The sequence below is a fragment of the Quercus robur genome, chromosome 2, assembly GCF_932294415.1.
Source record: "Quercus robur chromosome 2, dhQueRobu3.1, whole genome shotgun sequence".
Classification (NCBI taxonomy): Eukaryota; Viridiplantae; Streptophyta; class Magnoliopsida; order Fagales; family Fagaceae; genus Quercus; species Quercus robur.
The window spans coordinates 86,022,956-86,039,396 of NC_065535.1; the positions used below are offsets into that span (position 1 = coordinate 86,022,956).

General features: G+C 31.4%; 1 protein-coding gene across 1 annotated transcript; it reads left to right on the forward strand.

The window, feature by feature from the left end:
• Positions 1–2,882: 2,882 nt before the first annotated feature.
• LOC126715531 (adenylate kinase 5, chloroplastic) lies at positions 2,883–14,629 on the forward strand. Its single transcript, XM_050416171.1, has 19 exons — positions 2,883–3,344; positions 3,428–3,529; positions 4,663–4,791; positions 4,868–5,002; positions 5,305–5,451; positions 5,641–5,715; positions 5,819–5,912; positions 6,802–6,854; positions 6,981–7,109; positions 7,684–7,719; positions 7,787–7,867; positions 7,967–8,105; positions 9,802–9,881; positions 9,989–10,054; positions 10,581–10,610; positions 10,690–10,799; positions 13,865–14,002; positions 14,131–14,160; positions 14,243–14,629. Exons 1-19 carry the CDS (start codon positions 3,135–3,137, stop codon positions 14,265–14,267), a joined length of 1,809 nt encoding a protein of 602 aa, XP_050272128.1. The 5' UTR covers positions 2,883–3,134; the 3' UTR covers positions 14,268–14,629.
• The last annotated feature ends 1,812 nt before the right edge of the window (positions 14,630–16,441 follow it).

The window sequence follows — 16,441 nt, forward strand, 5'->3', positions numbered from 1 at the left end:
TGGTCCGGATCTTAAAGCACTAAAGATTGACTTGGTGTTCTTGAGTCAATAGGTGTAGTAAGCAATGTCAACGGGTCGATTCGGGTTAGGTTTGTGCTCAACCCGTATCAGAAACCAATCATATCAAGTAGAGGAGATGTCAATCCGCCGTCAACCAGAGAGGAGCGGCAAATCAAACCTCCCACAGGTGGCAGGTAGATTGATTGACACCAGAGAGGTGGACAACAGCAAAGATCTAGTGAGATAACGGCAGGGAGAGGCAAAAAATGGAGAAAATCCGTTGAGATCTCGCCAAGTTCGATGGAGATTTTTCCAGATCTGACAAAGATTTTAGCGGATTTTACTAGTTTTGTTTTAAATAAAGTTTTAGAGGAGGAGACCTACCAATGACCATTACAGGCGGTGGTCGGCTCGAGTCCTGTTGTTTGGAGCTTGTCTTTGGACAACCCTAAGCGTAGTAAATTACATGCCAACGACCTTATATTATATTTGACACAATGCTCTTTTGTTGCAAGCTTGCTGCATCGGGTCATGTTCTTAGGAGGCAAAATATCATTGATTAAATTTCTCTCAATCACATGAAATTAGGACCACATTAACTGTTAATTTACAAATTTGATTTACCTTTTTACTCTTGAATCAATCTTTTTTTTTTTTTTTTTCACCTAAGAAAAAGGAGATAGAGAGGAGAACAATGTGGAAACCCTATCGCATTCAGTGTGCTAAAAGGCTCTAAATAGTAAATACTAGTTTAGCACACCAAATAGTAAAAAACTCCCTCCATCTGTTGTGTCGTTTGGGGAAAAATTTTGTATAAAGATTTTCACTTACAGTGATCACTATAGCAGTACTAAAAATTAAAACATCAGTTTTTATTCAATCAGTCCTCTCTTCTTAATAACATAATCATTTCTTTCCTCTCACTAATAAAAAAATAATATTTAAATAAAATTGTAAAATAATAGAATATGAGATGTAAGATATTTTATTAAATGGTGTGTTAAAATAAATAAAATAGCTTTTTAGTTTGCTAAAGTAGCATTGTTTAGCACACTAAACACTAATGCTTACCAATAAGGAATCAACAATAAAAGGAATTCTAGATGGACCCACAAAACAAGGATTCTCAAGTACACCCTGAAGTGAAATCAACCATAACTTAAATTTAATCCTACTAGAATAGCTAACAAGTGCCCGTTTGGTTTGACTTTATGGGGGCAAAAAGTGTGTTTTCTACCTCAAACTCAAAACTCAAAATGCATGTTTGGTAGTAAATTTTCTCAAAAGTACGATATACAAAAAGTTCGTTTTCTCAGGTCTAGTTAATCAAATTTGTGTCAAAAAAGTGGTCATCTAAAACGGGTTGTAATTAGATTGGGTTACTAGTTTGGTCGGGTTACAAGTCAATCAGTTTTTTTTTTGTAATAATAATAATAATAATAATAAATGAAAACAAAATTTCTTTCGAGAAACAACAAAAAAATTTGTTAAAAAATAAAAAAATACTCAAAAATAAAAATTAAATAACACACCGATTCTTTAATTTATAATTTATATAAGTCAAAGTTCACTATTGATATTGTTACCATTAAATTTATGCGGTTTTCAGTTAAGTGCAAAAAAAGGACATAGTTTTGTTTTGGTTATTATTATTATTATTATTATTATTATTATTATTATTATTATTATTAAAAACATTACATTTATAAAATCCATAAAATACAAAAAGATAGTGTAAATAACAAACTTTTTATTAAATTTTAAATTTTATGTTCTTATGGGAAAAAGAATGTTTAAAAAACTAGTTGGATTAAATTGCTTTCATCGTATGAGCCAAGTGGCTTAATCCTTTTCTAACACTACCATGGTTTTAAAAACCGGTACGGTCAAAGAACCGATAAAGAGACTGATTATCGGTTTTATGGTCCGACCGAGATCGAACCGATGGTCAAATCGACGATGTTATTAATAATTTAATTTAAAATATTTAAATAAATTTTATGTGAATTTTTATTTTTCATAAATTATATTAAGAAAATATTTTAAAAAATAAAAAAATTTCATTATTCTTCATTTTTTTTCTAATTAATAATTGTTGAAAAAGTATAATTTGTTATTTAAGTTTCATGTATATATATATATATATATTACAAATAATATTTTTTTTGGTTGAATACATAAATAATAGTTTGATATTTAACTTTCAATTTTTAACTATTTATTAAAAAATAAAAAAAAGACCCGAAAATCAAAGTTCAAAAGGTCAGAATGACTAGACAAGTCATTCATCACCTTACTTCTCTCATGCTTTTCCTTCAATAGCAAGTGTCAGACACACTTACCCATACACATTCACTCTACTTTGCTCTTTTGTTTTTTCTTCTTTTTTTTATTCCCCTTAAATCTATAACCACACATTACCACCTACCCCTCAAATCAGATTCAAACTCCTTTTTAAATTTTACTCATCTCCAGTTTTCTTTCCACACTTCTTCATAATGCAGTAAACTTCATTTCTGCCGTCCCTCTCAAATCTTAAGTCTTTCTCTTTCTCAAGATAAGTTTTTGATAGTCTTTCTTTACATTTTATTCTAGTCAAAGCTCAAAGCATAGATTTCTTATACATATCATCCAATATAAGTATTTCTTTTATTTTATTTTCACCACAAATTTTCTCCAATTTTACTTTAGGGCAAATCTAAGAAGTTCGTTCTATTTTATTCTAGTTTTTCTTCTTGGTCTTCTTCAGATTCCTCTTTAGATTCAAGAATCGGTTTAACCGCACCGGTTCCCGATTTTCCGATTAAACCGGCCGATTTTCACTATTTTCCGATTTTTAAGTTATTTCCGGTTTTTAATGATAACCGGACCAGATTGATGTCCGGTTCCTGGTTGAACCGGCCGGTCCAATCCGGTTTTTAAAACTATGAACACTACACACCGATCCATGTGAAAGGTCCCAGTTTTGGCCCGAAGCCCTCAGCCTGTAATAAGCACCCCAATCTGAAGAAGTGGTGTTCGTTTATCGTTTGGTATCAGCCACTTGAAGTTTCCCACTCAATTCATCTCTTTGCACCCAAACCCATCTCTCTCTCTCTCTCTCTCTCTCTCTCTCTCTCTCTGAGTAAGCAACAATGTTACCCACCACACTCTCTTCTCCTCACTCCACCAATGTCACTCCCACTCCCTCTGTCTCTCCTCTCTCCCCTTTCTCTCCTTCTTCTTCTTCTTCTTCTTCTTCCTTTCTGTCTCTCCCACCATCTTCTTCTACCCAACGTCGTCGTCGTCTCAACTCTTTATGCTTCTTTGGCGACACCCATTTGAGGATAAGCCCAAAACCCAAGGTTGGTTCTTGTTTTCTTGCCCAATATTGTGTTCTTTTAAACTTTTGCTTACTGTTCTCTAATAAAAATGTGTTCTTTATTAGGGACTGAAGGTGAGGTGTTTGGTGAGTGAGCCTTTGAAGGTGATGATATCAGGTGCACCAGCATCGGGCAAAGGGACTCAGTGTGAGTTGATAGTCCAGAAGGTAGCCAAGCTTAACCATGTGTCATTTATTATTTAATTGATTAATCATAGTGCAAAGTTGTTATTTTTAATTATTAGAGATTGCAATGTATAAGTAGCTAGTGTAAGTAATATGATCAAGTTGGTTCTTTGATGAAAGATACTCATTTGTTAGTTAAGAGGCTGTAAATTCATCAAATATTCATTTTAAATGTATTACAAGGTCCACCTAGTATGCGTGTAATGGAATCTGTCTATATGTATCAGTCTCGTTGGTTATTTTTTGATACATCTTAAGTGGGGAAGGGGAATTTGGATCTGGGTGTTTCCATTGGAAACACCAGGAGGTGCTAGTTGACCTAAAGGTCATTGGCATATCAGTCTCATTGCGTTTCATTTGTTAATAAGCTTGCAGAAGCTATTGAACTTTATTATTTGGGCTGATAGCCACAAAAGTCCTCGTACACTAGTCTGATTTTTTTGTAAGAATATCCTCACCTATCCACTATGAACTCATGAGTTGAGATCATGAATGTGGTTTTATTGTAGGTGTGTGAACTTTTTTTGTGTCAGCTATGGAAGGGTTTGGCATATATGTTGACAATTGTAGATTGTAACTGTTTGATCCCATTTTCTCAGTACTCTGGATGTTGATCCCTATACAACAATGCAGAAATGTATAGCTGGCTGAATTTGAACTTCTTGATAAAGAAGTTGTATAACATTGATGTTCTTGGTGAGGAATTGTCTACAGAAATAAACGGAAAATTTTTGCTGAGTGCATGTGCTGTTTTTCAAAATCATTAAACTTCCATTGACAAAAAGTAGCAACTTATTTATTGGCTAATAAAAAATGTTTTAAGGGCTAGATTTAGTTTGATGCCTGGAAGGCAAATAAGAGTGTTGATTCCTTTATTCTGCATATGGTCCTGTAAAGATAAATTAGCTAATCTTGAAAATTATAGGCATATTACAAACAAGTGCTCTCGAGATGAAAAGAGTGCATTGCCCTTTTATTCGTTACATTTATCATACTAAAAGTCTAGATGTGCTCTTTTAATGTCACGTTAGAATTTCATCTTGGGCTTCAATAACTGAATGTAATTGGTTATTATGTAAATACTCATCCATGCCTCATTTGTCTTGGTACTTCAGTTTGGATTGGTGCACATATCAACCGGGGATCTTTTAAGAGCTGAAGTGTCTTCTGGGACAGAAATTGGAAATAAAGCAAAAGAATTTATGAATGCTGGCCATCTTGTTCCAGATGAAATAGTGACAGCTGTACTGAAATTTTCTAACTCACATTTGTGTTTTTTCTTTATCATATAGTTCAAAGTACTAATGCTTTGCTTTGTAGATGGTCACAGCACGATTATCTCGTGAAGATGCAGTAGAAAGAGGGTGGCTTCTAGATGGTTATCCAAGGAGTTTTGCTCAAGCTCAAAGTCTGGAAAAACTGAAAATTAGGCCAGATATTTATATTGTATTAGATGTATGTGAACCACATGTTTATACTTTTTTTTTTTTTTTTTTTTTTTTTTATAATATATATTGGTTATCATCCACTATAGCTTTCCTTCATTCCTTCTGAAATTATAAAACATAAATCTACTTAGCTGAAAGATTCTCTGGTATATGAACCATCATAGACTTCTACTTAATATGCCTTCAGAATTGAATATTCTGTTTGTTTAGCATCTTTCACAATCTTTGATAAAATCATCTTAGTTGTTCATAGGTAATCATTTATTTATCAAATTGATCTTTTACATAGATGTGTTTCTTAATACTCAGGTTCCTGATGAAATTCTAATCAACAGATGCATTGGTAGAAGGCTAGATCCAGTTACAAGGAAGATTTATCACATAAAGAATTTCCCTCCAGAGACTGAAGAAATTAAAGCTAGGCTTGTTATTCGTCCTGATGATACTGAGGAAAAAGTATGGTTTGCATATTCACATTTTTATCTTTTTCACTCTCATTGTCATTCCCTATTAGATGATTGTATATCATTTTGGGTATGATTAAGTCTCATGATTGTAATACTCTTTTGTCTATTTAACCTGATTTACTATGAGGTTCTGTGTCTACCACCTAAATTTTCTTTTCTTTGTGTAATATTTGTTTAGGTGAAGTCACGTCTAGAAATATACAAGCAAAATTCAGAAGCAATCTCATCCACTTACTTGAAAATAATGACCAAGGTGTCTGCAAATTGATTAAACTTTATCCACTTTCTTTTTGCCCCTATCATTGTAAATCTATGTTAGTGATGTCTGTTTGTTATATTTTATCTTGTAAACACAGATTGATGGAAACCGTCCAAAAGAAGAAATTTTCAAAGTAATAGAATCTTTTCTTTTGCAAGTGCAGAAAGATACAGAAAAGATGGAGAAATCAGGCAAGTATTTTCAGGATTTAAAGCGTGTTAGTTAAGAGTATATGGTTAGGATTTGCAGAAACAATCAAGCTTGTTTCAAGATATTTTTTCTGGTTCTATATGGTCACTTCTTTTAGTCTTAACTCTATTCTGGAAGACATTATCTATTTTTAAGTGGTTACATTCTTCTACTGTTTACTTAATTATGTACTTTATCAGCAGTTAAGCTTCACGACAATATCAATCTTCTTCTTCTTTTTAAATATTTATTTATTTTAGTTGTTTTTATATATTTCCTTTAGCTGCCAACCAAGTATTCCTGTATTGTGTTTCCACTGTTGGGTGCTCATTTCTTTTTACTGAATTATGGCTTTGGAAATTTATCAAAAAAAAAAAAAAAAAAAGACTTATGGCTTAGGAATGTTACCATTCGGTTCAGGCTGGAATTGGAAACTACAAGATGAACGAAAGGGAACCTTATTGCTTAAGAAATTAGCTGTCTTGTTAAGCATTTTAACAAACTTACTTTCCATTTCTCTGTGTGTGTGTGTGTGTGAGAGAGAGAGAGAGATGAACTGAGGGTTAGATTCTAATGAAAAATAAAATTTTATGCTTTCATTTTTCATTTTTTACTTTGTATGCTTAATAGGCACATGTCCGTTGAATTTGTTACGTCCTTTTTATTGGTACCTTTCTTTGCTAAGTATAAAATTTTAAGAGTTTTTAAAACCTTGATGGCATGCAAGTTGAATCGTCTCTCCCACAAGTTGAAGATTTCTCATTATGGAACCTTGCATTTAAGTAAAACCCAATGTTCAAGACATCACTCAATTATTTTTAAACTTGTACCAGTGACTAGCTTAAGGTTCTTTCATTTGTAAAATTCCATCTTTTTCACTCTTTGCACCAGGGAATACACTACTTGAAAGTAAGAGCCATAAGATTCAGGCATCTGCAAGCGAGGTATAATCTATACAGTGTAAAGTTAATGATGATTGTTTTCTGTATTTAAAGTTTCACTTTTATGTAAAGCTTCATTAAATAATCTCTGTTGTATTTCTTTTCTTATTTTACTTTAGCTTTTTACAGGATAACTGGAGAGGGATTCCTACTAAATTGAATAACATTCCTCACTCAAGGGAAATTAGGGAATATTTTTATAAAGACGTGCTAGAAGCAACACAAAGAGCCATAAATGATGGAAGAACTCGACTAAAGGTTTGGTATTGATCATTATTTCTTTTTGGTTGGAGATTAATTTATTTTGATACATCAATGATTCAAGTTTATTTATCATCAATGATATAATTCCTTCGTTTATTTTTTGTTTCTGAGTCATATATAAATAATTATTTTATGAACTTGGATTTGCATGCTAGGTGGAAACTATAAAATAGATCACCATTTCAGAAAATGAACAGTATTAGGTACAACTAATATTCCTATCCTCTTTTTTGGGATTATTTTTTACTCGGAGAATATATTTGTAATTACTTAAACCGGTCCAATTCATGTGATTAATTTATTTTGGACATGGTTTTGGGAAGGTTATGGATATGAAGTGCATCAAGTTCAGAGAAAATAAAAGGGTCTGTAGATCAGTCACCATTAAACCAACTAAACATGTAGCTAACTACTATTTAAAGATGTTGTGAGAAAGAAGCTAGTTTTTTCTTTTCATTCCAATACAATTTGCACTTACACTAAATATTAAGTGGCTTTACTGTTTGCAAAGATATCTTCCCCAATGAACCGGATTAATCTTGTTTCATTTCTCATTTAAATTTGACAGGTGGAGAATAATATTCCAGAGTTGAACCCAGAAATGGTAAAGGGCTTTTTTCCTTAATTCTCCGAGTGTCTTTTTGTTTTTAACAATATCTTTTGATGCACAGGATGTTTATCGAATAGGTACTTTAATGGAACTTGTTCGAGTTCTTGCTCTTTCATTTGCTGATGATGGAAAACAAGTCAAGGTGATTTTATCTGGCTCGCCTCTAACATGGATTTTCCAATAATAATATCCTAAAGTGAACTTTTCATTTATTCAGTCTTCCACACCTTTTTTCTTTTAGGTTTGTGTGCAAGGATCTATGGGGGAAGGTGCACTGGCGGGAATGCCATTGCAGCTTGCTGGTACTCGAAAGATCCTAGAGTATATGGATTGGGGTGATTATGGTGCGCTGGGGACTTTTATCAAGATTGGTTCTGTAGGTATAGAACCGAACAGAAATCATGTTTAATTTTTTACTCAGCTTGTAATCTTATGCATCATCTTTATGAGTTGCATCTATAGATATGCATATTCTAGAATCTTTATTATTTATCCTTGAAAAAAGTGCTGATAAAGCTTGTATGATGATGATATATATAAATATAAAATTGGTAGGATAGTGCTGTTAATATGCATGTAGACTTGTTGACAGAATACATATCCCTATCTATTTGCATTGCTATTTTAGTAAGAAATCCATCATTTTTTTTACTTCAAAAAATGTGCTAAGCATAATTGTCAAAACGTGAATCGTATCGTGAATCAATTTTTTATTTTTCTGTATCGTGTATCGTATCGTATCGTGTATCGTAAAATACACAAACATTTAATAAAATTTATAAAAAATTATAGATATGCATATATAAATGGTATATTCGTTATAAATTTTAAATATATTCAACTAATAATTAATTTATTCATCACTTATGTAATAATATTTAACAAGCTAACTAAATAAATCAACCTATCATGTGTTTATAACATACACATTCAAATGGTTTAAATTTAAAAGTGATAATATAATTCAAATGATCAAAAAATAATAATTTATTTTTATCACATTGCCTAATAAACCCCATCTAAGTCAATGCTGTCATCATGTTTATAATTTTACAAACTTATCTCTTCATTAAAATTTTCTTCATCGTTATTAACATTTACTATCTCTCCTTGTTCTTTTTATTTTAATAATTAAAAAAAAAATATCTTCTTGGCATTCTAGTTTCATGGACTTATAACAATAATGACAAAAATTAAAAAAAAATAATTATATTGTCAATTAATATCTTATTCATAGTATAGAAAATAAATTTGCAAATATTAAAGTAAAGTGTAAGTGGGTACCGTGTAGTCTAAATTTTATAGGAAAAAGAGAGGGGAAAAAAACTTATGAATATGCTATTTTATTAGGCCAAATTAAGTAAACTAATAATTTTGTGTTAAAAACAAGCCTAACAACTTGTTAGATTCAAATAAAAGTACAAATTTTAACAAAAAATCTCATTTTAAAGCATTTTTCTATGTATCGTATGATACATATGATTTTACGATACGATATAATACGATAGCACACTGTATCGTACGATTCATGAATACTTACGATACGCCGATACAATACAAAACTTTTTATACACGATACAATATGTATCACGTATCGTACGATACTGACAACTATGGTACTAAGCACAAGTTCTCCATCTTATTTCCATATCCCAACTTGTAATTGCAATTATCTTCTATTTTCCTTTGTTCGTTCTAATACACTAATAAAAATCAAGCAGGCATATATGTATCATATATGCTTACCAGAAAAGCTAGTTTTTGTGTGTCAAAAGGCACTGCAATCCACCAAATTTTAAATGCATTAGTTTTGTTGCTTATCCTTTCTTAAGGGTTCATTTGCCATTGATGTTAGCTAGATGTTAAAAAAAAAAAACTATTTAAACAGTAGCTAGATGCATGAGTGCATGGATACAGTGGCAGTGCTTATATGAAGTGGAATACTCTACAAATCTTTTCCTTTCTTTTGGATAATTAATCTCTTTCAAACCATATACAAGCAGGCATCATACACAAGATCTGCTATCAATTCTGTTCCTCATTACATGTGACTTATAGTTTCAATTGCATTTGCAGGTGCCAAAGAGGTTGATGAGCAAGATGACATGTTTATCATAGTGGCTCCTCAGAATGCTGTTGGGAATTGTATTATTGATGTAAGGAACTCAGCAAATCTTCTGCTAAAACATTTAGGACATTGCATTGTCTAATGTCCTTTAGTTTTACTATTCTGTATTTAGTGGTCTTGAGGTTGAATGTGCAGGATCTAAAAGCAATGACTGATGCTGCTGGGGACCGGCCAGTTATTCTTATCAATCCTAGGCTCAAGGTTCAATACCTTTTATAACTTCAGCTGATATCCCTTTCGTGGAATGATTTTGTAATTTATTATATGTGATCACTCTGTCCTGCATTCAATCACACACACACAGTAAATTGGAGAATATATAGATGAAATTGTGAACTCGGTTTCTTGGCCTGAACTCCATGACTAGCAGGCTCTAACTATTTTCTTTTGTTAGATTTAAAACTCCATAACACTTGTCACCATACTTAACCACACCTTGAAGTGCTACTTGGACTTTTTTTCCACATTTTTTCAGGATTTGTTTCAACAATACACTCAGTGAGACATTTCTAATTTCCTGAAATTCTATTGAGGAAATCAGATTGAACTGTCAGATCTGTTGGATTGCTTGTATTTAGATCAGGCATTCAGGTTACATGTGCAAAATAGTCTTTTCCAGCATACTGTTATGCTTTTTCTGCTATCCTCCAACCACCATTTTAGAATAATTTTTTGCAGATACTTATTTATCTGTTTGACTGATATATATGGATTTCCTCAAATTCAGGATTTACCTGGTTCCAGTGGTATCATGCAAGTAAGTTTTGATCCTGCAATTGGACATATTTACCTAAATATAAACCCATCAATTTATACCTTTTCGATTTCTCTTATAGACAATGGGTCGTGACAAGCGATTAGAATATGCTGGATCATTCCAAAATTGCTATTTCTTTCGGCTTCTCTATTATGCAGGAACCCAGTATCCAATTATGGGTGCTCTCAGGTAAAGATATTGCAAGTTTAGTACTTTTTATATGTTACCCAAACCTTCTGATCATCCTTTTTCTATAATTCTTTGCTGAGTAGTTGTTGTTGTCACCCCCCTAATAAGTAATATGAACTCACAAAAAAGGGGGGCAGAGGTACAACACTATCCTTGAATACAAGATGTATACAAAAGAAAAGCCTAAAAAGCAGATAGAGAAAACAGTAAACACAAATGGAGAAAACTTAGGTTATGTTTGGTAACAGTTATTGTTTTCTATTTTCAAAGACTTGTTTTTGGAAATATAAAGAAAAAACAATTTTCTTGTATTTTTGAAATCAAAAACATGTTTGGTTAGTTGAAATTAAAAAAATAGTTTTTTGAAGAAAAAAATAGAAAATAACAAAATATGTTGTTATTTTTTTTTTTTGATAAGTAAAAAAATATGTTGTTATTAGAATTTGAACTCTAATGCTAACTCATTAAATGAGACAGGTTCATTAAATTAAATAGTTTTTTCATTGACTTTTAAAAATTAGAAACTTAGAAACTGAAAACAGTATTTTGCATGTTTTCAGTTTCCTTCACAAATTGAGTTTTGCAAACAGTTTTTGTTTTCTGTCCATTTTAGATTACCAAACAAGTTTTTTAGTCTCAAAAATAGAAAATTGTTTTTAGAAATAAAAAATAAAGAGAAAAAACAATTACCAAATATACTCTTAGAGTATGTTTGATAACTGTTTTCTTCTTATTTCCTATTTTCAAAAACAATTCTCTATTTTTGAAATTAAAAAACTTATTTGACAACTCAATTTGTGAAGGAAGCTGAAAACATGCAAAAGGCTGTTTTCAGTTTCTAGTTTTCAAAAGTTAAAGAAAATACGTATTTGATTTAATGAATCTGTCTTATTTAGTGAGTTAGCATTAGAGTTCAAATCCTAATAACAACGTATTTTTTTATTTTTTTCTTCAAAAAACTATTTTTTTCTTCAAAAAACTATTTTTTTTAATTTCAATTAACCAAACATGTTTTAGATTTCAAAAATATAAGAAAATTATTTTTTCTTTATATTCCCAAAAACAAGTTTTTAAAAATAAAAAACAAAAATAGTTACCAAACATAACCTTAGTCACACACACACAGAGACCCACACATGCACTCAAAACAAATTCTAGATGCTTAAGTGTTGGTTGTCGTCGAAGTGGTCATATATAGATAATTGTTTCCCATTGTTTAATGTGGTGTCTCTAGAGGGAAAGAAATAATAGGTGTTTTGAAGATAATGAGAGATCCATACCATTCCTCAAGTTATTTTTTTTTAGAACTTTATGGGATTGGTTGTCTACTTTGCAAAACCAAATCATTCACTTCTTTTCTTGATTTTCTTGATTCTTGTAATTTTTGTACTTGATTTGTTGACTCCTGTACACTCCCTGTGTAATGGTGTCCCTTTTTTGATATCAATAAAACTTAATACTTATCAAAAATAATTCTAGATGTTTAAGCACATAAGATTTCTTACCTCAGAGATAGATGGTGTCATAGATGGGAACACTTGTTGTTTCCTATTTCATTTCCTTGTATAGTGAGTACTGAGTTGATCAATCTCAAAATAGTGCTCCTATTGTTTGAAAGAAAATGCATTACATGATGTGGTGCTGCGGACACCAAATAATGCTGATTGGTTTTGTTGGACCTGATTGATTGTGATGTTAATGGATGCTATTAGGGAGATTTGATGGCTATTTGAATTTTATTGCTAGATATGATGTAATCTTATTATGAATTTAATTTCTTTCCTTGTTTGATGTAAATTGGGAACTCCATTTACAGGGTTCAAAATTCACTGTTGTAAGTAGTTGATGATGGATTTATAAAATTTGGATTGGAAGTTTTCTTCTAGTGCTTGGTGTTGATTCCAAGCAGGCCCAGGTGCTGATTTTTAGGTTCCTATCATGATTGGTGCGGATTCCAACAGCCCTATTTGCTGACACCTAGGTTTTATTTTTTTGTTTTCATTACTTGGTGCTTATTCCAAGTAAACCCTACGTGCTGATTCCTAGGTTCTATCCATTTGTTTTATTCTTCTTTTGCTTCCCATGCACAAGTTTGCCCTTTAGAGTTTATTGCCTTGTGTCCCAATGTCCCTTGAAAACTTGGTTCTAAGAATAGACAAACAAAATGCAATGGAGGGAGTAACTAATAGCCTGTGTCTTAGAAAAAAGATGATATTTTCTTGCCCCAATTCTTTGAAGTTCAAACAAACCTCATTTATCATGAGGCTGACAAAAAGTCCATCATAAAGCAATGGAATTCCCGTCCTTAAGGTTTACAAAAAAAAATATGGAAATGCCAAACTTGGAAAAACTAGGGGTGTCCATCTAATAGATTATAGAAATATAACCTCTTTCACTTGCAATACTAGATAATATGAATTAAGTGTGTTAGTTGGATGAAAATTCTCTTCCATAAACATTTGGTAAAAAGGAAATTTCACATAAAAGACAAAATTGTGTTCTATTGTACCACTGATTGCACTTTTTCAAATGAGTACTGGACCATTGCATCATAAACTTTTCAAATTGTGGCTCGATTGGCAAATCCTTTTCCCAACTTGTTTTTGTAGTGTGGCATGTCTTTGCAATGCTCACATGTGTTTAAGATTCTTTTTCTTCTCTGTCATATGGACAATTTTTTATTCAAAATCTCAAACCTGATGTAACATAAGACATTTGGCTGAATGAGTACAAAGTTTAATGTTTCCTTTTTGGTAAAAGGCCTGTTTAACATTTTGATATATAATGGAAGTACTTACACCATTATATGATTGGAGCAAAGCTTAAAACCATATTCTTGTTCTCAGTTTTTGAAAATGACGTCCAGTCCTAGATATAGCATCAATATCTATCCCAATTGTATTTGGGTATTCATTATTTTACTTTTATTGATTAAGTAGGAGTTACACACACACGCACAATCCAATGAAGAGATGGATGTGTTACATTAATCTGCTGCAAAATTTTATTACCTAAAATACTAATATGAACAATACAGTAAAAGTATTCTCACCTCATTGTTTCAGGATGTCTTACCCATATCGTTGTGAATTGTATAAGAGGATAGATGAACCATCTGGAAAGGAGAAGTATGTGATCTTGTCTACATTTACTGAAAGGCCGACCATTGATGAAATTAATGATGCCTTCCAAGGAAAACCAAGGTAACTCACATTTGATTGTTATATATTAATATTTTTTGGATAATTTCTGTTACTCTATGTTCTTGTTGCTGTTCACTTTCAAAAACCAGTGTCATGATTAAACCCATTCATTTCATTAACAAATGCAGAAATGAAGCTAAGAATACCTCAGGAATTTGGTAAGAAACATCACATCTTACTTATTTCTGGTTGTTATTATCTCCTAATTTTTTAAATGATTTATCCTCTGTTCTTTTGTAGGGGCTTCTTGAGTGGTATATTTTGAGTAGGAGCGTTGCGGTATATATTATTTCCATTACATGTAAATGTCTTCTTTATTTGCTAAAGAAAAATGTATTGTGCTCTTATAATTCTTCCAATCAGTAATTATTAAGTTCCAATCATCTAAGCCTTGGGAAAAAAATCCGGTTATAATTGTATATCTGGTTTAAAAAATATGGGAAATGTTGCTAAAAGCTCAAAATACATGTTCATATATGACCTTGCCAGTACATTCATCAGAGTACCGAGGCCTGAGAACTGAAGAAACATTGTAAAGGTGCATTTTGCAAAATTTCTTTCAGATGTATGTTGTTATCTTGAAAATGTGTGTCAATCTGGAGGTCAATGGCAAGATTATTTTTGTTAGTTGGTATACTACTGATACATATGTGGTAATATGGTGATTAAGAGTATAAAGAAAGCCATTGGCAGACCTCTTGTCACAGGCTTCACTCTTTTCCTGTTTTTTTATTTATATTTTGGGGCTGAATCTATGCTTTGCTTTAATAAAATAAAATTAGTCATCTCAATTCAGTTTACATTGGCATTGCTCTATCTCTTGTATAATTAAGGGAAAATTACCTTTTTTGTCCTTACATTTTGGCCATGTTTTAAATTTTGTTCTCAAGTTTTTATAACTTCATTTTTTGTTCTTGTATTTTGAAATTTTTTTGTCATTTTGGTCCTGCAGTATCTTTACTTGAAGATCAAAATGATAGCAAATTTAAAAATAGGACCAAAAATAAACTTATAAAAATTTGAGGACTAAATTGAAAATATCCCCAGGATGTATGTACGAAAAATTAATTTCCCCTATGATAAATGTGGGCTGCTTAATGGTCCACTGAATATAGAACAATACAACTAGAGACAATAAAAATTCACAAGGAAAATTCTTAGTTTATATTATACTAGTAATTTAAGACTTACATTATAAATTAAACAAATGTATACGTTGTTTTGTACATATTTGTTTAGTGAATCTATGATGTAAGATTTATATTGATAATACAATATAAACCTATATTTACCTAATTCACAATATTTCTACCTACTATAGGCCAACAACAATTTACAATTATAATTATGATATTTTTGTGAATTTTTGTTAGTTCACTCATTAGAAAAGATAAAATTTTGACTTTTCTCTTTTCTTTTTGGAGGAATGATAAAATTAGATTATTCTAATCTGCCAAATAAAGGTGTTTTGCTATTAATGTGAACAGGAGATGCTAACTCTAAAGACGTAATGATGATCAATAGTAAATTTTCAACAACAAAAAGGAAAATCCTACCGAAGAGTGTTTGGTTTTTTTTTTTGGTTTGGCTGAGATACTAAAGAATGTCTTTAGATGTGAGCTTTAAAGGACATGATATTGTCATGGTGATGGTGATGGTTCCAATCCTAGGCCCAGCAATTATAGACGATAGTGAATAATAATAAGAGAAAGACTTAAGTACTATTCCTTAGGTTCTTATTTTAATATTTTGTCATGTGGATTTTTTCTCATGGGGTAGAAATGTATTTTTTAGTTAAGTAACCACATAGTTGAATCTTAAGAGAGCAACTTAAAAAACAACACCTAAGATATTGTACCTAAGTTTTGTCCTAATAATAATAGTCTAATGCGTCATGCAACTTGGAATCAACTAAATAATAGAAGAATTTCCCAGATTCTGAGGTTTGCAAGTTGCAAATGTCAGTTTAGAATTTTGAACAGCCGAACTGTCTTCCTAGTTAGAAGTCTTGATGCCTAATAATAAGATTATTAAATTTATGGTCTAATTTCTATGGTATTTATTGTCATCCATCGTTTTCATTTTCAGAATAATCAAACCAACAGCCTACAGGTTTGTAATCTTTCATATATATATATATATATATATATATATATGGGAAAAATGCACATGACCCCTTCAAATACGGAGTTACAATATGTTTTATTTTGTGATACCACCATTCCCTATAGTTAGTTTCGTGAGGCATTTTCAAATTTTTTTTTTTAAACAATAAAGCTAATATTGCACTGATACACACTTTGCCACCATTGTCGTACGTGACATGTTAATGGTAAAAAAAAAATAGTGGATTCATATAATAATGATAGATAGCCAATTACAGTTTGTCACGTAAGACAGTCGTGGCAAAGTGTGTGGTACTAACATTATTGTAAATAG